Below are 26154 nucleotides of genomic sequence, written 5' to 3'. Positions count from 1 at the left end.
GAAGTCTTCTCTAATTAATTTTCAGCATGCCAGTCATCAGTCATCTACCCTGCCTAATTTAGACTGTGAGCCCTATGTGGGACAGAGACTGTGTCCAATCTGATTAACGCGTATTTACCCCAGTGCTTAAAACAGTGCTTGGCAAACAGTAAGTGTTTAACAAGTACCATGATTATTATTTACCCAACATCACTCTTAGAACTTGTATATTCTCTTCCAATCCTCAGCACTTATCATAAGCACTATGTACCTTTGCCTATTTATTCAATTATTCAGCTATTTTCTATTCTGATACATTTGTATTACTCCCTTTCATATCATTATTATCAATTATAATGAATGATAATAATAATAATAATTGTGGTATTTGTTAAGCACTTACTATGTACCAGACACTGTAATAAGCCCTGGGTTGGATACAAGTAAATCGGGTTGAACAGAGTTCCTTTCCCACATGGGGCTCACAGTCTTAATCCCCATTTTACAGATGAGGTAACTGAAGCACAGAGAAGTTTAGTAATTTGCCCAGGGTCACACAGCTGACAATTGGAGGAGGTGGAACTAGAACCCAGGTCCTTCTGACTCCCAGGCCTGTGCTGTATCCACCAGGCCTGCCCTCTCTATCTGAAGATAATTTTTTGCCTGCCTGTCCATCCTATTAATCTGTAAACTTCTGGAGGGCAATCAATGATCAGATATTTGGCTTCTTTTGTACTCTCCCAAGCGCTTAGTACAATGCTTCCCAGTAGGTGCTTAATAAATACAACTGATTATGATGTGATAATAGTAAATGCCATTTTTTCTACTGAATAGCTGGTGTTTTCTATATGGGAATCTGCTTTTCATGACTGATTCACATGTGAATTAACTCTCCTGGTCTCCTAATATAATAATGGCATTATAGTCATTGATTATTATGTGCTAAACACAGGCATTGAATTCAAAATTAGGAGATTGGACATAGTTCCTGTCCCCATGGGACCCTCAATCTCTCATCTTTTACAGACGAGGAAACAGAGGCCTGCAGAAATTAAGTAACTTGCCCAGAATCACCAGTGGGCCAGTAGAAGAACTAAAACTTAAAGCAAGGCCCTGTGACTCCCAGTTTCATGCTCTTAAAGATTCTATAACCCAGAATTTGTAGCCATAATTTGATGAGGCAAAAATGAAAATCTCTATTAACATATAGATTGATCAAGCACTTGGTGCAGTATTCTGTGCACAGCAGGTGTGGGATAAATACTACTGACCGCTTGAAATTTTATGAGACTTTCCAATTTATATTTTAAATATTGAATACGGGATTTTGAAAAATGGCCAGCGAGAAAAAATGTGAACAAATCATTTCATTATATTTATTTTGTCTGTAGGAAATATTTAGGGGGAACATTGCAAAACAAGTTACTTCGACTGTAAGCCCCATGTGGGACAGGGACTGTGTCTATTCTTGTATCTACCACAGGGGTTAACACAGCGTCTATCACATGTGTTTAACGAATGCTATAAAAAAGTAAGGTCCTGATAGGGGGAGATTTATGCCATTTTGTTTTCAAATGCATCTAGGATTATGTCTCGATTTTCACTAATTGGTCAATTCATTTGGCCCCTATCATTTAAATAATCCAATGTCCCTGCTTAAGCATTCAAATAGGAAAAACAGCACCTCTCGGAGATCTTCTTCAACTTTAATTTGGCAAAAACTAGGTTAAAAAAGCCAGCCGTTACTTGGGGGGAAAATGGAAAATATGGACTGTTCCATTCTCCTGGGAGGGGCGCTGAGTCGATCCCTAAGCAGACTGTTCCCGCTAAAATGATTTAATTTTTCAAAATAAAATAACCCAGGGGATTAGAGGCGGAAACAAATCCTCAGCCGTCTTTCAAAAGCTGCAAAAAGGCAAAATATAATTAAGTTGTCCACCACGGTGGACTCGAAAACCCCCGCGTCCCCAGAGTTAGGGAGACTTTGTCATTGGCCTAGGTTAAAGAGTGGCTTTGCTGGCTGTAATTTTCCGGGGTAAATTCGGTGTGTAGGGAGTCGTCTTACCTGCCATTTCCTGTGGAGTAAGTAATGCTAAATGTCGCAAGAGAGGGGCGGAAAAAAAGTCCCCCCAATTCAAGTCTCTTTCGCATGTTGTGGGTTGAATGCCAGGGTAAAGAAGTAGGACGTGGTTTGGGACCTAACCGAGAGACAGCGTTGGTGTGTTGGGCCCGAAAAGCCTTTGACGAATGTGCAAGTCGCATTTTAGCATTTCCAAATGTATCTTTTTACGTCTGGGTAGGTCAGGGTCTCCCCCCGCCTCAATCCCGCTCATGGGTCCAATCAGAAGGTCGATTTTGATAACAATAATCATAATGTGGGTATTTGTTAAGCGCTTACTCTGTGCAGAGCACTGTTCTAAACGCTGGGGGAGAGACAGGGTCATCAGGTGGTCCCGTGCTCACAGTCTTAATCCCCATTTTACAGATGAAGGAACTGAGGCCCAGTGAAGTGACTTGCACACAGTCCCCCAGCTGACAAGTGGCAGAGGTGGGATTCGAACCCATGACCTCTGACTCCCAAGCCCGGGCGTTTGCCACTGAGCCACGCTGCTTCCTTGTTCGATTCAGATTGAAGGTTACTAATAATATTAATGTTGGTATTTGTTAAGCGCTTACTATGTGCAGAGCACTGTTCTAAGCGCTGGGGGAGATACAGGGTCATCAGGTTGTCCCACGTGAGGCTCACAGTTAATCCCCATTTTCCAGATGAGGGAACTGAGGCCCAGAGAAGTGAAGTGACTTGCCCACAGTCACCCAGCTGCCAAATGGGAGAGTTGGGATTCGAACCCATGACCTCTGACTCCCAAGCCCGGGCTCTTTTCACCGAGCCACGCTGCTTCCTTGTTTGATTCAGATTGAAGGTTAATAATAATACTAATGTTGGTATTTGTTAAGCGCTTACTCTGTGCACTGTTCTAAGCAGTGGGGGAGAGACAGGGTCGTCAGGTTGTCCCACGTGAGGCTCCCAGTCTTCATCCCCATTTTACAGACGGGGGAACTGAGGCCCAGAGAAGTGAAGTGACTTGCCCACAGTCACACAGCTGAGGGTTGAATTCCCGCAGCAGTGTCTCTGTGATTCTGGCAATGCGCTGCAGAGATCTGCAACTCGATGAGCTAGTTTTGAGCCCAGAATTGAGAAAGTAATTCCTTCCCACCCCTCTGTGTCTCCCAACACTGGGGTCTTGTTGGAGGGAGGTAAATTTAGTCGATAAAATGCTAGATTTTCAACTATGAGTAAGGAACATTTAGAGTTAAAGTGGTGTCAGCAGAACTGGACACAACTCTGATTGCAACCGCCTAGGGTGAGCCCCCCCCCCTCTTAATTAATCATTGGTATTGAATGCTTAGTATGTGCAAAGCACTGTACTAAGCCCTAGGGGAGTACGATTCATTAGAGTCAGCAGATGTCCTCCACCCACCAGGAGTTTACGGTCTAGAAGGGACACAGGGATTGCAAGATAATCTGTTGCTATGTGAAATGTTCCAGGGGTTCCCGTATGATTTCTTAATAAGGGAAAAACTGATAATTCTAAGTAGCATCCCCAGAGGAGGATTTAAGTGTGATAAAAATCTGCTATTATATAGTATCTCCTAGAGGGTAGAAAATGTATTTCAAGGGAGCACCGTAGGAAAGTTTAAAATATATATATATATATATAGGGAAGAGAATAGTATATCCAAAATAGGGGTGATAGGGACAGTTCCTAATCAGTTTTTCTGAATAATGTGTTAATACACAGCACGTTCAGAGGGCAGTGACTAGGCTTAAAAAACCCCATCAAATATCCTCCCAATACAATTCTTGTTATTGCACTTTTACCCACAGAATAAAACCTGGTGGCCTTTAAATATAAAATAGATTTTTTTTTCTAACCAGAAGGAAAACCCCCTTCACTCCTCCTCACTAACGAGTACATATTTAAAGCATTTGTGGAGAAGAATGAATGCCCTGGAGTACTGTTATGTTAAGTGATGAGATTGATTTCTAACATCTGTGATCAGATATCTGCTTGTAATATATTCTCAATTAAGAAATTCAATAAGTGGAGTCTTGAAGGTGAAATATGGTTAATGTCAAAGGCCAGCTACAGTAATTGAATTCTTTGTTCAAACTTATTCAGAGTGCCCTTTCTCCTGAACTGGAAAAGTGAGTTTACACCAGGCAATGTGTGAAACAATATACAGGAATTTTACGGTTGCATTGATTTCAGTAATTTTTTTGTTATTTCTATTTAAAGCCCAGGTTAAACCTTTCAAGCAGTGTTTGTGTATCACTATGACCACTGCTGACTATAAAGACAACTTACAGTAAAATGACCTCATAGTGTCACAACCAGCTTTAAATTGAGGGAAATTCAGGCCAAGTAAAGCATTTGATATAGAACCGTGTAAAGTAATGAACTTCCATGTTGAATGATGTCTAACAGGATCTGTTTGCCCCCTCTTTTTCTTTCTATAATCATTTTTCCCTAGAAGGGTTTCTTTGAAGTTTCTGCACTTTGGAACCAGGCCATTTCAGTTGAAACGCTTAGTGAAGTTTTAAGTGGTGAAAAGAAAAATATAAAATGGCATCGAAAAGAGCCTTAGTAATCCTGGCCAAAGGAGCAGAGGAGATGGAAACTGTTATCCCCACTGATGTCATGAGGAGGGCTGGTGTAAGTATGAGCACTATCTTCATGTTCAGGAAAATCATTGCAATCATGTCATAGAGATATAAGTGTGGTATCATTAAAAACAATCCTAAAAACAATCCTCACAACCCGCTAAGTCAGATAAATATCACTTATTTTTGCTATTTTGTCTTCCATTCAGTCTAATTGTATTGCAGTTTATGTTGGAATTAGAATTTAACATCCTGTGTTTAAAAAGGGGAATCTGAAAATGCCATCTCAGAAGCTCCCACTTTTATTCATTCCTACCATTTCATTACCCTGACTTGAATACTTTTTTCAGCCTCCTCATTGGTCTTCCTGCCACCAGCTCTCCCCTCTCCAATCAATACTTCATTCTGCTGCTTGGATCAGGTCTCTCCATTCCTCAAACACCTTCAGTGTTTGTCTTTGCATCAGACAGAAACTTTTGACTCTAAGGCATTTCATCAACTTTTTCCCTCTTACCTATCTCCTCTCTTATCATACTTCACTTCAGCCAGCCCTTTGCGTTCCTCCCAAGCTCTCCTTCTCACCATATCTGTTTCTGGACTCCCCCACCACTCACCCCTTGCTCATGCCCTTCTTCCTGCTTGAAACTCCCTCCCCTGCCAAATCTGCCAGACCACAGCCCTCCCCACCTTCAAAACCTTTCTGAAATTCCACCTCCTCTATGAGGCTTGCCCCGCTTAATTTTTCTTCTCCCCAGTCACATCCTTCCAACTATCATCTTGGTATTTTTGCTTTCACAACCTCTTTTTGCACTTTTGAACATATGGATTTATCAACGGAACTCTGTAAACTACTGTCTTATTTATTATAAACACTGTGTGCAGAGCACTGAACTAAGCACGTAATTATTGTGTCTCTGTTTCCTCCATTTGATTATAAGCTCCTTGTGGGCCACTTTTATTATACTCTCCCAAGTGCCTGTGATAGTGCTCTCTACTCAGTATTACTCAATAAGTAGCATTTACTGATGGATTGATTTCAATTTCTTTTTCTCTCAGATCAAGGTGACTGTTGCAGGTCTGACTGGAAAAGAACCAGTGCAGTGTAGCCGCGATGTATTAATTTGTCCTGATGCCAGCCTAGAAGATGCGAAAAAGGAGGTTTGTTCTACCTAAGAGCATTAGTTCAAAGGGCTTCAGTGATCTGTTATTTAGAATCTGTTTGGAGGTTTTAGGAGCTTCCAAGTGTATGTGACAGAATATAATCATTTTTTCGTTTAATTTATAGCGCTATATGCATTGAGCCTAGTGCTTTCTGTAGATTGATAAAATAGTAATCCTTTTAGGCTATAACTGGAATTCAGAAATGCTTTCTAGCTGTCTATTGGTATTCTTTTCACAATCTTACTGCTGTTGAGAGCAGGAATTAAGTCTATTCTTTGCAATATATTCCAAGGGCAGGGTACACGGCAATGCTCTGCGCTCTGTGGGTGTTCACTAAATACATAATGATAATAGTAAAAATGATGGCATTTGTTAAGCACTTACTATGTGCCAAGCACCATTCTAAGCACTGGGAGCGGGTACAAGATAATCAGGTTGTCCCATGTGGGGCTCACAGTCTTAATCCCCATTTTACAAATGAGGGAACTGAGGCACAGAGAAGTGACTTCCCCAAGGTCACACAGCTGCTAAGTGGTGGAGGAGGAATTAGAACCCATGACCTAATAATGTTGGTATTTGTTAAGCGCTTACTATGTGCCAAGCACTGTTCTAAGCGCTGGGGTAGACATAGGGGAATCAGGTTGTCCCACGTGGGGCTCACAGTCTTAATCCCCATTTTACAGATGAGGGAACTGAGGCCCAGAGAAGTTAAGTGACTTGCCCACAGTCACACAGCCGACAAGTGGCAGAGCTGGGATTCGAACCCATGAGCCCTGACTCCCAAGCCCGGGCTCTTTCCACTGAGCCACGCTGATGTAAATTATCAGTGTAATCCGTTATTTTGCCCTCCGTTGGATTCCAACCTGGGTTCAGACCAGCTTCAAATTAACCACGTCCTGGGTTCTGAGGCTTGGGTGGAGCTAAATCAAACTCAAGTAATGTAGATTTGGGCAGGGACAGACATCTTCCAGTTTTCCTTGGCCCTCAGCCCCTTGGAGGTCCATTTAGGGCCGGGCGCTGGTGAGGTTTCTGCCGAGGCTGCTCAGTTGGACTGCTGAATCTGCGCGCACAACATTCTGGGATGAATGTACATTTCCATGCAGACCACAGCACCCTTGGGAATTGTGAGGCACAGTTATCTACTCGGACCTAGATTGAACCTGAACACTTGATCCTGGGGCCCTTATTGGGTTGGGCAGGGCCAGGATCAAGAAGGAGGCTGCTGAGCCGGGCTGTGTTGTTTCAGTCCCTGCAGATCTCTGTCCCCGTTGTACTTTTTTCTTTGTGACTTGTCACAAGGGAGCACAATGTAACATTGCTAGTTGCTATATAATAGGCATTCACCACATCTCTAGTGTTCCTTTTCACCTTTGCACCTTCTAAGAAGTCGGTCTACATTTGGAGGGGCTAGCTTTTACAATCAGTCAGATTTATTGAGCTCTCACTGTGCAGAGCACTGTACTGAGGGCTTGGGAGAGTTCAGTGTAAGAGTTGGTAGATGTGTTCCCTGCCCCCAACAAGCTTACTCTCCCTTTGTGTGAGAATATGTATTTCTTCCTTTGTACCCACACCCTACACACACACTCTCTCTCTCTCTATGGGGTTGCCTATGTCTAGAACATCCTGAAGCGCGCTGAGTGACTCTGAGGCAGCTTTCAGTTGGGGAATAGGTAGATCAGAGAAGGGGGAAGGAGAAGAGGGAGGAAGGGCCTCAGGGAAAGAGAAGAGGGGGTTCGGGAGGCAGGATCCTCCCCTTCCTCTCCATCCCAGGGGCCTCCATCCTAGTCCAGGCACTTGTTGCACTAATCTCCTCTCCCTGAAACTCCCTCCCATTTCACATCTGACAGACTACAACTCTCCATTTCTACAGATCCCTTCTGAAATCACATCTCCTCTAGGCGACCTCCCTGATTAATCTCTCATCCAACCCTATTTCCCCCAGTGCGACCACATCAGTCCTTCAGCCTCACCTAAACATTTGAGCCCTCACACGCTCACTGTAATAATTATGTACATACCTTATAATAATAATGTTGGTATTTAAGTGCTTACTATGTGCAGAGCACTGTTCTAAGCGCTGGGGTAGATACAGGAGAATGAGGTTGTCCCACGTGAGGCTCACAGTCTTCATCCCCATTTTAAAGATGAGGGAACTGAAGCACAGAGAAGTGAAGTGACTTGCCCACAGTCCCACAGCTGACAAGGGGCAGAGTTGGGATTCGAACCCATGACCTCTGACTCCCTAGCCTGGGCTCTTTCCACTGAGCCACGCTGCTTCTTTATACCTATGAATTCTGATAATTCTGCCTATCTGAATTTATTTTAGGGTTTTTTTCCCCCACTCTACAATATGAGCTCCTTAAGGAAAGGGCTTGTGTATATGTACTCTCCCAACTGCCCTGCACAGAGTTGGTGCTCAATAAATACTGCTGAATCAATTAATCAGTCATTGGTATTTATTGAGCACTTACTGTGTGCAAAGCACTGTATTAGCAAAGCACTTTATTAAACGTTGGGGACAGTACAATGCAACAGAGTTGATAAACACTTTCCCTGCCCACAAGGACGTGACATTCTACAGGGGGACAGGCATTAAAGTAAATTTCCCTTATGCAAATAATTGCTGTGGGCCTGAGGGTTGGGTAAATGTCAATATCAAGTGCTTAAAAGGCACCGATCCAAACACCTAGGGGACATAGACGGGAGAGGGAGTCGGGGAAATGAGGGATCAGTTGGGGAAGGTCTCTTGGAGGAGATGTGATCCCAGTAAGGGTTTGAAGATAAGGTGGGGAGAGTGCTGGTCTGGTGTGTTGTATATTCATTCATTCATTCAATAGTATTTATTGAGCGCTTACTATGTGCAGAGCACTGTACTAAGCGCTTGGGATGAACAAGTCGGCAACAGATAGAGACAGTCCCTGCCGTTTGACGGGCTTACGGTCTAATCGGGGGAGACGGACAGACGAGAACAATGGTACTAAACAGCGTCAAGGGGAAGAACATCTCGTAAAAACAATGGCAACTAAAGAGAATCAAGGCGATGTACAATTCATTAACAAAATAAATAGGGTAACGATAATAAATACAGTTGAGCGGACGAGTACAGTGCTGTGGGGATGGGAAGGGAGAGGTGGAGGAGCAGAGGGAAAAGGGGAAAATGAGGCTTTAGCTGCAGAGAGGTAAAGGGGGAATGGCAGAGGGAGTAGAGGGGGAAGAGGAGCTCAGTCTGGGAACGCCTCTTGGAGGAGGTGATTTTTAAGTAAGGTTTTGAAGAGGGAAAGAGAATCAGTTTGGCGGAGGTGAGGAGGGAGGGCGTTCCGGGACCGCGGGAGGACGTGACCCGGGGGTCGACGGCGGGATAGGCGAGACCGAGGGACGGTGAGGAGGTGGGCGGCGGAGGAGCGGAGCGTGCGGGGTGGGCGGTAGAAAGAGAGAAGGGAGGAGAGGTAGGAAGGGGCAAGGTGACGGAGAGCCTCGAAGCCTAGAGTGAGGAGTTTTTGTTTGGAGCGGAGGTCGATAGGCAACCACTGGAGTTGTTTAAGAAGGGGAGTGACACGCCCAGATCGTTTCTGCGGGAAGATGAGCCGGGCAGCGGAGTGAAGAATAGACCGGAGCGGGGCGAGAGAGGAGGAAGGGAGGTCAGAGAGAAGGCTGACACGGTAGTCTAGCCGGGATATAACGAGAGCCCGTAATAGTAAGGTAGCCGTTTGGGTGGAGAGGAAAGGGCGGATCTCGGCGATATCGTAGAGGTGAAACCGGCAGGTCTCGGTAACGGATAGGATGCGTGGGGTGAACGAGAGGGACGAGTCAAGGATGACACCGAGATTGCGGGCCTGTGGGATGGAAAGGATGGTCGTGCCATCCACGGTGATAGAGAAGTCTGGGAGCGGACCGGGTTTGGGAGGGAAGATGAGGAGCTCAGTCTCGCTCATGTTAAGTTTTAGGTGGCGGGCCGACATCCAGGTGGAGACGTCCCGGAGGCAGGAGGAGATGCGAGCCTGAAGGGAGGGGGAGAGGACAGGGGCGGAGATGTAGATCTGCGTGTCATCTGCGTAGAGATGGTAGTCAAAGCCGTGAGAGCAGATGAGTTCACCGAGGGAGTGAGTGTAAATGGAGAACGGAAGAGGGCCAAGAACTGACCCTTGAGGAACTCCAACAGTTAAAGGATGGGAGGGGGAGGAGGCTCCAGCGTAGGAGACCGAGAATGATCGGCCAGAGAGGTAAGAGGAGAACCAGGAGAGGACAGAGTCCGTGAAGCCAAGGTGAGATAAGGTATGGAGGAGGAGGGGATGGTCGACGGTGTCAAAGGCAGCAGAGCGGTCAAGGAGGATCAGAATGGAGTAGGAGCCATTGGATTTGGCAAGAAGGAGGTCATGGGTGACCTTAGAGAGAGCAGTCTCTTGTATAGAAAGGGAGAGGGAGTCCCAGGCCAGAATGAGGATGTGAGCAAGGGGTCGACAGTAAGATAGATGAGTTTGAGGTACAGTGAGTAGGTTGGTGTTAGAGGAGCAAAGTGTGACGCCTGGGTTGTAGGAGGAAATCAGTGAGGTAAGGGAGGTCGGAAGGAGAGAGATGTTTGAGTGCTTTAAAGCCAGTGATAAGGAGTTTCTGTTTGGTGTGGTGGTGGATGGGCAGATACTGGACACTCTTGGAGAGGAGAGAGGTAGATTGGATGTCTGGGGTTTTTTTGTTTGTTTTTAAGAAAGTGATCATGGCAGCATAGTGTAGTAAGGACTGGGGGGTGGGGAGAGAAAGAAGGCGGGAGGTCAGCGAGCAGGGTAATGCAGTAGTCAAACCCGGAGTACAGTGCTCTGCACACAGTAAGCCCTCAATAAATATTATTGAATGAATGATGGAAGTGCTTGAATCAGTGTAGTTGCAGTTTGAATGGAGAACAAAGGGTGGATTTTAGTGAGGCTGTGAAGGTAGAACCCACAGGAGTTGGTAACAGATTGTTACAAACCTCTTGTAGAGATTAGTACAGGGAATCATGATTTGAAGTTGGAATCACCATTTCTCCTTGTTTAATCCAGATATCAGTTAATCAGTGGTAATTATTAAGTAATAATATTTATTGCTATTTGCTGCAAATAAGCACTTTAGCGAGTACAACCAGAAGACACAAGTTCCCTGCCCTCAAGGAATTTATATCTAATGGGAAATGGGAGCAATAAATGTTTACAAAGAGTGGGAGCAGGAGGAAGAACAAAAATGTAGCAGAAAGGTTACAGATGTATTAGGATGAAATAGTTGAATAGTTAAAATTACAAAGGCTCCTGTCTCTTCCCTCTCAAGTCTGTACTTCACTCTGCTTCCTGCCTCATTTTTCTAAAAAAAAGTTCTGGATTACATCTCTGTACTCCTCAAAAACCTCCAGTGATTGCCCGTCCACCTCATCACACAAATCCCGTACTGTCAGCTTCAAGGCATTCATTCAGTTCTCCCCCTCCCACCTCACTTCGCTGATCTCCCCCTACCTAACGCCAGTCTACTCACTATAGGTTGAACTCCTATCTTGTCTCTGACCCCTTGCCCACATCCTTCCTCTGGCTTGGAACTCCTTCCTTTTTCATACCCGACAGACCACTACTCTCCCCATCTTCAAAGCCGTCCTAAAATCGTATTTCCTCATCTTGTACACTCTCTCCATTGCATGGCCTGTGCATTTGCAAGGACTGAAGGACTTTGGTACTCAATCCACCTAGAGCATTTAAGTACATCTGCGTCATGGCCTAGTGGATAGAGCACAGAGCACGGGCCTGGGAGTCAGAAGGTAATGGCCTCTAATCCACTGGTCTGTTGTGTGATCTTAGGCTCCTCTAGACTGTGAGCCCATTGTGCACGGGGATTGTCTCTCTTAATTGCTATATTGTACTTTCCAAGAGCTTAGTACGGTGCTCTGCACACAGTAAGCGTTCAATAAATACAAGTGAAAGACTGAATGAATTAATCCTTATATTTGACATTACCCCTATCTGAAACTTATTTTAATATCTGTTTCCCCTTCTAGACTGTAAGTCCTTTGTGGGCAGGGATCATGTCTTCAAACTCTGTTGAATTGTACTCCCCTGGGCACTTTCCAAAGTGCTCTCCACACAGTAAGGACTCAGTAAAGACCATTTATTGATTGATCGAGGAAATATATAAATAAAATGTATTTAAGTGCTAAGTACACTTAAGGGTGGCCATTGTGTTGATGGAATTGGGTGGTTGTTTCTTGAAAGTGGTGCTGTTTAAATGAAAGAGGGAAGACCCGTGTTTCACTGACAAAGTTCTCACCTGGTCCTCTCCGACTGCTCCTTGTCAGTCTCATTTGCTGACTCCTCTTCCATCTCTCATCACCTAACCGTGGATATCCCGCAAAGCTGGATGCCCTATTCTTCCTGCTCAGCACTCACTCCCTGGGGAGCTTATCCACTCACATGGCTGTAATTACCACCTCTGAGCAGATGACTCCCAAACCTGCCTCTCCAGCCCTTACCTCTCACCTAATCTACAACCCTGCATTTCCTCATGCCTCGGAGACATAGCCACGTGGATGTTCTGCTGACACCTCAAACTAAACATGTCCAAAACTGAAGTTATCTTCCCTCTCCAGTCCATACTTTAATCTGCTGCCTGGATCGTTTTTCTAAAGCAAAAAAAAGAAACCAAGAAACCATTCAGTCCATGTCTCCCCACTCCTTAGGAACTTCCAGTTGTTGTCCGTTCCCTGCTACATCAAACAAAAATGCCTTACCATTGGCTTTAAAATAGTCAGCTCGCCCCCTCCTACCTTACCTCACTGTTTTCTTAATACAGCCCAGCACACACACTTCTCTTCACTAGTGCCAACTTGCTCACTGTGCTTCAAAATCGTCTCTCTGCTGTCCCCTTTCCCACCTCCTCCTTCTGACCTAGAACTCCCTCCCTCTTTCTGTACACCACATTGACACTCTCCCCTCCCTCAAAGCCTTATTAAAATCACATCTCCTGCAAGAGGCCTTCCCCTTTTAAGTTCTCTTCCCCTACACCCTCTCCCTTAGGTGTTACATATGCACTTGGCTCCGCACCCTCTAAGCACTTGATATTTACTGCATGCTCAGCCCCACAGCATATCTGCAATTTATTCATTTATATTAATGTCTGTCTTCCCCCCTGTAGTCTGTCTTTGTGGGAGGGAATGTGTCTACCAACTCTGCTATACTTTTCACAGCAGGCAAGCAGCAGAACCAGGACTGGAACCCAGGCCTCTTCGACTCCCAGGCCCATGCTCTATCTACTAGGCATCGCTGCTTCTCTTAGTACAATGCAGAATGAGCTACTATGCGCTTGGGAGAGTATAGTACAACAGAGTTGGTAGAAACATTGCCTACCAATTGTTTACAGTCAGAAAGAGGAGACAGACATTAATAGAAATAGTTTATGAATTTACACATACACATTGGCTGTCTTCACACAGTCCTCCTCAGCTTGCACTCTTTGCTCCTCCCGGATTCATCATCTAACTGTACCTCACTCTCAACTCTCCAGCCTCCAACCCCTACCTCATATTGTTCCGTGGCCTGGAACCCCCTTTTCCCATAAGTATGCAGTGTTGCAGTTCCCCTCATTTTGGTTTTTTTTTTTAGGACATTCTAAAGTCCTCCAGGAGGCCTTCCTGCATTGATTTGCGGTAGCTTAGTTGCATCAAATGAACAGCTGCCCTTGACACTTGCATATTTTAACCCTATCCTCAGCATAAGTGTCTGTATTTATATTAATATATATTATATATACACTTATAAACATTATATTTATATATATATAGTCAGTGTATGTTAAAATGGTTATATAAAGCAGGAAAAAGTATGTGCACAAACAGCCTGTTGTGTAAATGATGTTTTGTACTTTATATTTGCTCTTTCTTTGGCCTTTGCTCCCCGTAAATAATTTTTGCCTGTCTCCCCCTTTGAATTGTAAGCTCCTTAAGGGTGGGGAATGGGTGTCTTGCTACTGTTGGACTTTCCCAAATGCATATTACAGAGCCTAGTGCTCAGTAAGTGTTCAGTAAATGTCACTGATTGATTTGTTGATTGAGTAGAAAGAGCTACTCCTTTATTTTAGTGTTATGCTGTCCTGTGGTGCCTGGCTGCTCTAAGAGCAGGAACCATGCCTTTTGCCTCTGGTGTACTTTCCTAAGCTGTTATTACTATGCTCCTCACGCAGTAGTTACTCCGTAAATACCACTGATGATGATGATGATAACGATGTCTTGCTTTTTTTTTAATGATAAGCACCTTCTGAAAGTACATATGCTCTACTGCGATAAAGCATGTTTCACGTTTTACATACCTTTTATTTTTACTTGGTTCCTAATATGATTAAGATTTGAAGCCTTCATTTGAAAAGGAATTTGTAAGAATTTGAGATTGATTCTTCAAAAGACGCCACTAATATCTTGCAGTTACCGAGCTGATTCTTTCAATAACTTTCATTTGGGAGTTCTTGACAAATAATAAAAGTGTAAGGTGTTTTATTTTCAAAACACTTTTTCCAGGAAATATTTTGCCACTTCTTTGTGAGATTCCTTTGATAGCCAAGTTTTAAAATTAAGAAAAAATACAGTCTCACATAAGAAATGTTTTAGTGTCATGCATGACTCCTTTTAAAACATTTGATTTCGTGTACTGTATTACTAACGCTAGCTTTTTGTGTTTTTCCAATGTTTAGGGACCATACGATGTGGTGGTCCTGCCAGGTGGTAACCTAGGAGCCCAGAATTTATCAGAGGTAAAGTCTGATTCCTGAATGTGTCAGGTATTTTCTAATGGTGTGACTAAGGGTCCACGCACCTAAGCTAGTTGTCAGTATACCTTTTTATATAGAATAAGTAGCTTAGTGTCCTCTGGACTGTAAGCTCCTTGTGGGCAGAGGTCGTGTTTATAAATAAAAATAAATGGTGGTTTTTGTTAAGCGCTTACTATGTGCAAAGCACTGTTCTAAGAGCTGGGGAATGCAAGGTGATCAGGTTGTCCCACATGGGGCTCACGGTTTTAATCCCCATTTTACAGATGAGGGAACTGAGGCACAGAGAAGTTAAGTGACTTGCCCAAAGTCACACAGCTGGCAAGCAGCGGAGCTGGGATTCGAATCCATGACCTCTGACTCCCAAGCCCGGGCTCTTTCCACTGTACCATGCTGCTTTGTGCTGTACTCTCCCAAAAACCTAGGACAGCGCTGTAGACTGTAAACTCCCTCTACACTGTAAGCTTACTGTGGGCAGGGAATGTGTCTGCCAGCGCCGTTATAGTGTACTCTCCCAAGTGTTTAGCTCAGTACTCAGCACACAGTAAGCACTCAATAAATGTGATTGATTGCTCTCCGCAAAAGAAACCAATAAATACCACTGTTTGAATGATGGGCCTTGAATTCTACCCCTGACTTGAGAGTATTCCAGTTCTCCATTCATTGAGGTGTATCCTTGAGGAAACTTATGTTAAAACTAGCACTAGTACTCGTTCATTGGGAGATCATTTTCAATTGTATTTATTGAGTGCTTACTGTGTGCAAAGTACTGAACAAAGCATCTGGGAGAGTACAGTACAGTACACAGACACATTCCCTGCGCATGAGCTTGTATGCATGTTCACAAGCAGTTCTTCAATAAACCGGGCTCTGAGTTCAAATAGTCTAATGGTGTCAGAGCCTATCTGACCTTCCCTAATCGCATTCGAGCCAAAACGCAAGTTGAAAACGCCAGTTATGGCAGAGCGTAGTGTATATCAGTGTGATTGGAATTGGACTGATTTGAAGATTTGTTGGAAAAATGAATAGAAAATCTCGATCAGGATCCATAATTGAAATCACCCGTGCCAGAGGGTAGCACTCTAGGCCATTCTGGGTGACACAGTGGCCTCCAGATGGGCTCTTCTCCTGGGGTTTGCGCCCTGCCCTCACATACAGATTCTGAACATGTTTCCTTCCTCCCTTCAAGGAGCAGGGACAGCATGAGAGGTGTGCCATTACAGAGCAGTGGTTCAGGTGGCAGGAGAACCGAAGCCCACAGATTGGCAGCCTGGGTGGTGGAGGGCACTATCAGGGCAGTTCTGGGCAGGAGGGCCAGTCAGCGTAGGTGGCTGCCACATACTTGGAAAGTGTTCTCCCCCTTCCCCACAGTGACATGGTAACCAGTAAACTTGTCCGGAGGCTGATCTAGGTAATTGTAAGCAAAAATAAATGATGAAGTACTGAGGTTTTCCACAAAAATGTCAGTAGTGTTTTCTTTTGAAGTGTTTGCTGTTTTCTGTTTTTGAAGTGTTTTCTGGGGGGTTTTTTTGGACAGTCTTCTACTGTGAAAGCCGTATTGAAGGATCAAGAGAACAGAAAAGGCCTTATAGCTGCTATTTGTGCAGGTGCAGTACAAGTTTATCTTTTATAAATCTTTATCAGTGCCTCTTCCCGAGATGTGCTTCAGACATCCTGCTGTGTTCCAAATTATCCCTACTACTTAACGTGAAAGACAACAGAATCAGAATTTGGTATTTGGACGATTGAGGCAAGGGGCTGGGGTTGGGCTGTTATTTCAGAAGGACTAATTGCAGAGCAGTGTATCCAACAATACAGAGATTCCTTGTTCAATTTTCAGTCTATCTTTCCACACCCTTGGCGTGCATTTTTTTGAAACACAGCATTCAGTATGTTTGGTTGACCCTTTTTTTTTTTAAGGGAGAAATATGTCGCTGCGGTATTCAGTAAACTGCTGGTCACAGCAGAATCTTTGCCAGGAGACCCGCTGCTGCTAGCATGAATATGTCAGACATAAATAAATTAACTCTGCCCTAGATCTGCCCTTTAGCTTCAAAAGATATTTTAAATATAGGATTGCACGTCTAGCATTTCTAATTTGAATAGCAGTTATAAATGGAATTGGCTTGGCTGCTTGGGGCTTCCATTTCCTGTCCATGCCGACAAACACTTGATATTTCAGTGTCAGCAACTACATTTCAGTGGACTGACATCACCTGCCAGAGCAAGAATAAGGCTAGGAAAGTAAAATAAGAAAATGTACATCCTTTTACTAAACGGCCTAGGGGAGCTGGGACTGGCTAAAGCTGATGCTTTTGTCCAGATAAGGTGGGGAGGAGGGGAACTTGGCAGCAAAGAGATCCATCAAAATGCTTACAGGAAACTCTGGAGATACAATGGACTTCCTCTTGACAGTAATTATTTCTTATGGCTACATCAGCTCAGTGTGCCCTAAAGATCTCTTTATGTCCATGTGAGAAAGACAGAATATGTGGTGAGCTGTGATCTTCTCCACTTTATACAATTTAAATCCACTTGGAAACATCCTGCTTCCCCGCAGCCCTGGACTCCTAACAGTTCTGGGGTGAGTGTCTGGGAAACTTATGAGGTTATTGCCTCACCCACCATTCCACCTCCTTTTCTCTCTCCGTACCCTTCTTTTCCAGGTAGCCACCCTAGCATTTTAGTCAGCTGATGGGACTGCCCAGGTCTAATCATCTGACCATTGAAAACAGAATCTTAGAGCTGGCAGGCAGGGACCGTGAGAGGTCACCTGGTTCAGCCTCCTGCCTCCAAGCAGGTCAGTAGCCCCGTGTGGGACAACCTGGTTACCTTGTATCTACCGCAGCACTAAGAACAGTGCTTGGCACCTAATAAGCGCTTAACAAATGCCATCATTATTATTATTTACATCAACCAAGCCCCCAGTGTTGTTCCCCTTTGGGATCAAAAATGAGAATTAGTTGAAAAGCCCCCAAAGACTCATCCACACTGTGCATGTATGATGAATCAGTGTGGTTTAGTGGAAAGACCACAGGCCTGGGAGTCAGAGGACCTGGGTTCTAATTCTTCCTTGAGTAAGTCACTTCACTTCTCTGTGCCTCAGTTCCCTCAATTGCAGAATGGGGATTCAGTACCTCTTCTTCCTCATTTACACTGTGAGCCCCATGTGTGACCTAATTATCTTATTTCTGCTCCAGTGTTTAGCATGTAGTAAGTGCTTAACAAATCCTGCAATTATTATCATTATTATTGCCCATCCCTGGGACAGACTAGGATTCTTCTTTAGTATGATAATTTCCCCAGAGCCTCTCCTCAAGTGTTTACGCTCCCAATTTGTGGCCCTCCAGGTTGTTCTGAATACTGTTATTAATCTCTGGCCAGTTACGAGTATTGCCACCTCATAAGGTTGTGCTTCACTGGGTCTTTAAAATGATGATTGTAACCTTCCTACTTGGTGGTCATCCCATTTCGGTTCACCATCAATTTAACGTAGTGGAATTCTTTCTGTCATGGGATTCAGTTTGAGCAGAACTTCTCCTGCATTGAGCTGACAGTTCCATTCAGTTGGTACCTTTTCCTTTTGATTGCTTTCATTGATTAAGCAGAAAATAGGGCTAAGAATTGCATTCTCGAGAATCTTTTATGAAGAGGTTCGATGAACTTCCCAAAATAGAATATCTTCCCTATAACCAGGTCTTTGTTCTTCCTTCATTCCTATTTAGTGTGATAGGCTCCAGACTATTTGGGGCTCTCCTAGTAACACTAATAGTAGTACTCTTCCTTTCTCCTCAGAAACCTCCAACAGCTGTCCATCCATCTCCACATCAGACAGAAGCTCCTTACCCTTAGCTTTGAAGCACTCATTCAGCTCCTCCTTCCTCGCCTAACTGATCTCTTCCTGCTACAATCCAGTCTGCACATTTCATTCCTCTACCACCAGCTTTCTCATCGAACCTCCATCTTGTCTTTCTTGCCTCTGACCCTTTGCCCAGATCCTTCCCCTGGTCAGGAACTCCATTGCCCTTCATATCCACCGGACCACACCTCTCCCTATCTTAAAAGCCATCCTAAAATCATATCTCCGCCAAGAGCCTTTCCCCAACTAAGCAGTCAGCAGTCTAAGCCCTGCCTTCTGCGTCACCTAAGCCCCTGGGTCTGTTCCCCTTAAGTACTTTAATATTCACCCCGGCCCCAGCCCCACAGCACTCAAGTGCATATTTATTTGCAAATCGTTTTAATGCCTGCCTCCCGCTCTAGTCTATAAGCACTTTGTGGGCAGGGATTGTCTGTACCTATTCATTTGTATTGGACTCTCTCACTTGCTTAGAAGAGTGCTTTTCATTGATTATAGCAGTAAGAATTCTATGTTTTATGTAGAGCACTTTCTATTTCCCCAAACTGCTTTGACGAAATCTCATTTTTTCCTCACATCATCTTTTGTATGATGGGATGAGATAGGTATCAGTATGCTCATATTTCAGATGAGGAAACTGAGGCCTCGAGAGTTTGTGACTGCCCCAAGGTCACACAGCAGGCCAGTGGCTGACCTGAGACTAGCACCCAGCTCTTCTGACTCTGCTCCAGACTCTTTCCACCTCACTATGGGGATAAACAGTATTTCTTGAACACCCATTGGGAACAGTGAACTGCACTTGGGAAACCTCGGTAAAAATACAACAGAAGCCTGAAACACATTCCCTACCCACAAGGAGCTGATTGTCTCAGCTTTCTGTAATAAGGAACAATAGGTCTATTCCACCAAAGTTTTTGTTTCTTGTAAAACTGAAAGAAATTACTTTTAGTTTAAGCAGAGCAAATGATGGAGATGTCAGGGAAATCCCCAAGTCTCAATATCACGGCAAACCAGGATTTCAAGTTCTGAAAGATTCAGCGTGGTCCAGTAGTCTGAATTTAAGAAGGCCTGAGCCAGGCCCAACTCTTGTTATGACCATGTCACTCTATTGTGCAGCCAGTGAATTATATTTTCTGGAGTTTTACCCAGTAAAGTAGCAAATGATACTAGTTTTTCTATTTAATTGCTTGCATGGGTATTTGGAAATAAGTAGATGAGATACTTCATTAGTAGACTAAATTCAGCATAATTATAGTGAACAACATTGCTGCAGGTTTTCAGAGTTTAAAACCAATCCAGCTTCTAATTGCAGAGCCAACCTTCCTGTTTGTGGAAAAGAAGGATCAGGATAGTCGCAGTGGGCAAATAATCTGAGTTTTATAGCCTCTCGGAGACTTTGCAGATGCTAATAAGGGCAGATGAGGGGTTTGATGAACTTGAATCTGTGACCTTTGGGTATTTGGTATTTCCCCCACCATCAGCCCCACAGCATTTATGTACATATCTTTAAATTATATATATTAATGTCTGTCTCCTCCTCTAGACTGCAGGCTCGTTGTGGGCAGGGAGCACGTCTGCGATTTGGTTGTATTTCACTCTCCCAAGCGTTTGGAATAGTGCTCTGCACACAGTAAGCGCCCAATAAATACCACTGATTGATTCTTACAGCTGTGCCATATAAGGCATTGTAGCTTTAGGAATCGGGTCAGAAATGAATCGGTCCTTGACACTACTGGTCGAGAGATACGATGCAGATCTTACACTGGGGGTGGTGTCACTCAGGCTCTCGGATCCAAATGCAATTTCTGATAAGCATGAGGAAATGGAGCTGAGTCTTGCTCGCCATTGGCTTGAGGGAAAGAAGAGTTCTGCACTACTGAACATCCTGCAGAGCCAGAGGACGTTTTTCAAGCTCATTCAAAATCCCAAGTATTCCTGGTGTCCAATCTCGGGAGACTGTTTGAGTTCCAAATAACCAAATGATCGTGATGGATGGCTAGTAGGAATAATAATAATAATGGCATTGTATTATTATTATTATTATCATTACTAAGCACTGGGGTAGATACAAGATGATCATCTTAGATGTAATCCCTATCCCTCCTAGGGCTCACGGTCTAAATAAGAGGGTGAACAAGCATTTGATTCCTATTATACAGATGAGGAAACTGAGACACTGAGAAGAGAAGTGACTGGGTCAAGGTCACATAATACAAGTGGCAGAGCTGGGATTAGAACCCAAATCTTATGACTCCCAGGCCCTTACTCTTTCCACTAGGTCATGTTGCTTCCCAGCTCTAGCTATTTGAGGTAGAAACAGAATTAATGAGAACTAGAACATTACTTGCAATTTCTTTCCCTTGAGATTTGATCCAAACCTAAGAGACGGATGGGCAGTTCTTCTCCCAAGTCATTTTAATTAATTCAGGCCACTAAGGGTCTTCTTAAAAACTATTGGGCTTTAAAACAAGATGCTGTAAGTAGAGAACTCAATCCCTCAGTTTTCATTTTACCTTGTCCGGGCTGATAAAGGAAGATCAGGGACTCATTGAGGAATTAATACTTTATACTCCTAAATTGAGAAATTCTGTCCACTTGTTATGGTGCCTTGTATTTAATGTTAGGTATGCTCTATGATCTCAAAATAGAGGGTGATTTATAGTTGAAGTGTGAAATATAGAACATTTAATCTCTTTCCCTGAGAGATGGCTAATTATTTTTTTCCTTTTAAAAACTTGTAGGGCAGAGAATCCCAGCATTAATAATATAACTTGTGTTTCTGCAAGTTTGAGTGGCCCTAGAGTTGAACAATTTTGCTATTGCAATTTTTAAAAAAATTTTATTCTGTACTAACACTTTGAGAACGAAGTACCATATTTTTTTCTACTTACAGGTCCCACAGCTCTGCTGGCTCATGGCATAGGCTTTGGGAGCAAAGTCACAACACATCCTGGGGCCAAAGACAAAATGATGAATGGAGGTGGGTGTTTGACTTAATATGCAAAATGTCTTTTCAAAATGTTTTATGGGGGGTTTACACAATACCTATAGGCTATATAATAAGGGTAAATTACCCTTTAAGACTGACAGTCTTTATGAGAAATTTTGTTTTCAAAACTTTGTCCAAAATGTTATTTTTTGGAAAACCTATCATTTGACTTGATATTTTGAGAAGGCACCGAACCCCTGGTTTAGGCCCTAAATTGGGAGATTTGGAAAATAGACCTGACCTCAGGATATTTAATTGCAGGATTTTTTCTTTTCCTCAGCTGTATTTTAAGTGGGGGAGGAGGTGGCCGGTCTGGTAGTCCAGTAACTGTCTGCCAGCAAGAAATCCTGGCTCCGCTGCTTGCCGGCTGTGTGACTTTGGACAAGTCACTTAACTTCTCTGTGCCTCAGTTCCCTCAACTGTGAAATGGGGATTAAGACTGTGAGCCCCACGTGGGACAACTTTATCACCTTGTATCCTCCCCAGCACTTAGAACAGTGCTTTGCACATAGTAAATGCATAACAAATGCCAACATTATTATTATTATTATTATTATTAATGCTGGAACCAGCAGCAGGAGGAGAAATAGAGGAAAGGAGAAGAGAGGCAGACCCCTGCATGTACATTTTTTACTTTTATTTTAGTTTTGCTTCCTGCTAAGAGTGGGGCCACCCTTCAGACCTACTCTATTCCTATTCAAATAAACTCTCATTAAACTACTTCCTTCCCGGTTTTCAGTTGCTGGCCAAAAGGGATAACTGACTTTAAAAAAAAAAAATTGGTGCAAGTTGCAACCAGGGGCTTCTTCATTTTAATAAGATCATTCCAGGTCATGGGTTCGAATCCCAGATCTGCCACTTGTCCGCTGTGTGACTGTGGGCAAGTCTCTTCACTTCTCTGTGCCTCAGATACCTCATCTGTAAAATGGGGATTAACTGTGAGCCTCACGTGGGGCAATGTGATTACCCTCTATCTACCCCAGCGCTTAGAACAGTGCTCTGCACATAGTAAGCGCTTAACAAATACCAACATTATTATTATTATTACAGTGAACCAGCAGTTAATTCACTGAGGAGTCACTTTATGATGATGTAGAGAAGCAGCGTGGCTTAGTGGGAAGAGCTCAAGCTTGGGAGTTAGAGGTCGTGGGTTCGAATCCTGGCTCCAGCACTTGTCTGCTGTGTGACTTTGGGCAAGTCACTTTGCTTCTCTGGGCCTCAGTTCCCTCATCTGTAAAATGGGGATGAAGACTGGGAGCCCCACGTGGGACAACCTGATGACCTTGTATTTACCCCAGCGCTTAGAACAGTGTTTGGCACATAGTAAGTGCTTCACAAATACCATTATATTTAACTTCTGTCACAATTACTATTTATGTTAGATTCAGAATGTTAAAGAATGTTAATAATGGTAATATTAAAGGATATTAATAATGGTAATAAGAACCCAGGATAAGCCTAGTGGGTGCACTTCTTCAGGGCCAACACTAGGTGGTAGCAAAGTCGTATGTACACTCCCTAAAAACACTTTTTAAACTCTATTTTTTAATCAATCAATGGTATTTAGTGGATGCTTATTTGGTGTAGAGTACTGTACTGAGCACTTGGGAGAGTGCAATACAACAGAAAGCACTCAATATGTGCCAGGCACTGTACTAAGCACTGGGGTAGATCAAAGCCAATCAGATTAGACACAGCCCTCTCCCACCTGGGGCTCGCTGTCTTCATCCACATTTTGCAGATGAGGGAACCGAGGCACAGAGTAGTTAAGTGACTTGCCCGAGGTCACACAGCAGACAAGTGGTGGCGTTGGGATTAGAACCCAGGTTCCTTGTGACTCCCGGGCTTGTGTTCATTAGGCCACACTGCTTCTCTGAGATAAATAGCAAGTTCTTCAATATTAGCTTTATAAAAGGCCGTGAGTTAAACTCTCCATCCCCTCTTCCTGTTTAAGATACCAATCTCAAGGCCCAATTGGTGCTTTCCAGAGCGTTTTTTGGTTTAACATTTTAAATTTCTTTGTTTCTTCTTTATGTTTCCAAACTAACTTCTTGTCATTGAGGGGAATAATAATGTTGGTATTTGTTAAGCGCTTACTATGTGCAGAGCACTGTTCTGAGTGCTGGGGAAGATACAGGGTAATCAGGTTGTCCCACCTGAGGCTCACAGTTAATCCCCATTTTACAGATGAGGGAACTGAGGTACAGAGAAGTTAAGTGACTTGCCCACAGTCACACAGCTGACAAGTGGCAGAGGCGGGATTCGAACTCATGAACTCTGACTCCCAAGCCCGGGCTCTTTCCACTGAGCCACACTGCTTCTCTAACTTAATATAGGATGGACTGAAGAAAGCAGCGTGGCCTAGTGGAAAGGGCAAGGGCCTGGGAGTGAGACGACACATCTCTTCCAAGAGATCTTCCCTGACTAAGCCCTCCTTTCCTCTTGTCCTATTCCTTTTGTCATCACCCTGATTTGCTCCTTTTATTCATACTTATCTGCTGTGCAATCTTGGCCAATCACTCAACTTCTTTGTGCCTCAGTTCCCTCAAATGCAAAATGGAAATTCAATACCTGTTTTCCCTCCTACTTAGACTGTGAGCCCTATAAAGAATCTGATTATCTTGTATCAACCCCAGAGCTTAGTACAGTGCTTGGCACATAGTAAGCACTTGAACAAATGCCATTATTATTATTAATATTATTAATGGTGAAAACATAAAATAAAAAAATCTGGTCCAGTGTTTATAGTGATTGTCTTATGGTTTGTGTTTTGCATTAAAATTTATTTTGAGTATTTCTGAGACATTTTATCCAACATTTTCTAAGAGATATGTTTATACTGTTGATGATGGTAAAGTATTGGTAATAAACGAACCCACAGTTGACATTTTTACAGACAGGTTTGCCCGTGAGCATTCCTTGCACATAGCGTCAATGGTTAAATTTCAGTATTTATAAGATAAAATGTTTAGGGCTGCACAAGGACCCGTTTCATATGATACTAGGTAGTAACCTTCCCCTTTATTTGCTTGCTTGCTTTTTCAGATCACTACAAGTACTCGGAGAACCGAGTAGAAAAGGACGGAATGATTCTTACAAGTCGCGGCCCTGGAACCAGCTTTGAGTTTGGCCTTGCTATTGTTGAGACCCTGATGGGGAAAGAGGTGGCCGATCAGGTGAGGGCTCCCCTTATTCTCAAAGATTAAGCAGAGTTAGCTCCTGTAAATAGGTCAGACACCTCAAAAGGCCTCATTCTTCTGTCCTTAGCGTTTCCCTCCAATAGCCGAGAGCCGAGAGCTGCCCTGTCCAAAAGTGGTCTGTATATTATGAGTTTCAGTGAGTTAATTGAGTTGTAATTGTACTACTTGGGAGATTGTTCTGTTGAAAGGAAAACTCAACAAAGCGTACTCCCAGTTTGTGTCCCACGGCAACCTAAAAATCTCTGATGCTTGTGACTTAACGATGGTACATAATGAAGTTACTGAATGTAAAAGCCCTGGGTCCACACATTTCTTAACCTGGCTTGCTAAATAAAAAGAGGTGTTGCCTAAACTGTCCCCTCTTCGGTCTCAGATGTCGTCTTTAAACTAAATTGATTTCATTTCACCAGTTTGATTTGATACAGTATGGTTAAAAGCTTCAGTGATACTTGAAAGGTCCAAGTTTCAGTGTACACGTACACTGGCATATAAAGCAGTGATTTAAAAAGCTTATGATCTATTTTTCAATTGTCTGATTGTGAAAAAAATCGGATAGTATATAATTAAATGCAACACTTTAATATGATCAGATCCCAAGTACAAAGTGGTTGCTCATTTTCCATAAACAAGGTAATTTAAGTAACTACCAAGCTTTGCTTTCTGGAGCTTACCAAATGAAAAAAAATCAAAGCCCCTTTGTCATTTGTTTTGTTTTATTAGATTGTAAACTCAAAAGGCAAGGACTAGTATCTTTATTTCTTCACAGTGGGGGAGGAAAAGGTCAATAAATGTGTCAATCACCAGAGTAGTCATTTGAAAATAAATGTCCATCAAAAAGGGAATAAAACGGGCAGTTTACATCAACCTCTTGCTACCATTGATGGTGGCGAAGTTCTGTTTGGTAAGTCATTTATTATTAGTAAACATTTACCAAATGCAAACTACTGGGATACAGCGTACAAAACCTATATATAGCTATGGGTTCTACCCCTTAGGAGCTTATGATCTAAGTGGAGACAAGACAGAGGCTTTGGAAAGAGTGGGGTGGGGAGGGGATTGAAGGAGACAGTGCCGGCAAAAGAAAGGAAATCAACCCTTTGAATCTGTCCCCTAAGGGCTGGCAGGAAAGTCCTTGATGGATGGAAGGAAGGGGAGGAGTGCCAAGTGGAAGAGAATTTCAAAGAGAATCAAAGAGTTTATCTCATCCTTGGTTAACAATGTTTGTTGTTGTTTTTTTTTTTCCATCGCATAACCAAAACACACTTTGGAGCGGCTAACTAGGGAAAAAAAGATACACAGTAGGGTGGTATGGCAGACTTAAGCCGGGGGGCATTGTCAGGCTTGGGAGGAATTGCTAGCTTTGGACATGTAAAGTCACATTTCTTAGTCCTCCTGTCCACCCTAGGATGAACCTGCCATTATCTTCCCTGCCCCCTCCCCAAAATGCTGCTTTCTCCTCCTCCAGTCACTTATTGGAGGCAGATGAAGGGGTTATCTGTGCCCAACACCTGAACCCTGTGGGAGGGACAAGGGAAGGGAG

At 43.5% G+C, this 26154-nt stretch overlaps 1 protein-coding gene across 2 annotated transcripts; it reads left to right on the top strand.

The window, feature by feature from the left end:
• The first annotated feature begins 1961 nt into the window (after positions 1-1961).
• PARK7 (Parkinsonism associated deglycase) lies at positions 1962-24976 on the top strand. 2 transcript variants are annotated; one of them, XM_003430439.4, is made up of 7 exons: positions 1962-2061; positions 4513-4694; positions 5699-5800; positions 14495-14554; positions 16107-16176; positions 21319-21405; positions 24460-24976. In XM_003430439.4, exons 2-7 carry the CDS (start codon positions 4605-4607, stop codon positions 24618-24620), a joined length of 570 nt encoding a protein of 189 aa, XP_003430487.1. In that variant the 5' UTR covers positions 1962-2061; positions 4513-4604; the 3' UTR covers positions 24621-24976. The 2 variants fall into 2 exon arrangements, with proteins under 2 accessions (XP_003430487.1, XP_007664258.1); XM_007666068.4 differs by having other exon boundaries at positions 1975-2061; positions 4516-4694.
• The last annotated feature ends 1178 nt before the right edge of the window (positions 24977-26154 follow it).

Source organism: Ornithorhynchus anatinus, chromosome 5, assembly GCF_004115215.2.
Source record: "Ornithorhynchus anatinus isolate Pmale09 chromosome 5, mOrnAna1.pri.v4, whole genome shotgun sequence".
Lineage (NCBI taxonomy): Eukaryota > Metazoa > Chordata > Mammalia > Monotremata > Ornithorhynchidae > Ornithorhynchus > Ornithorhynchus anatinus.
This window is presented reverse-complemented; position numbering and strand designations above follow the sequence as displayed.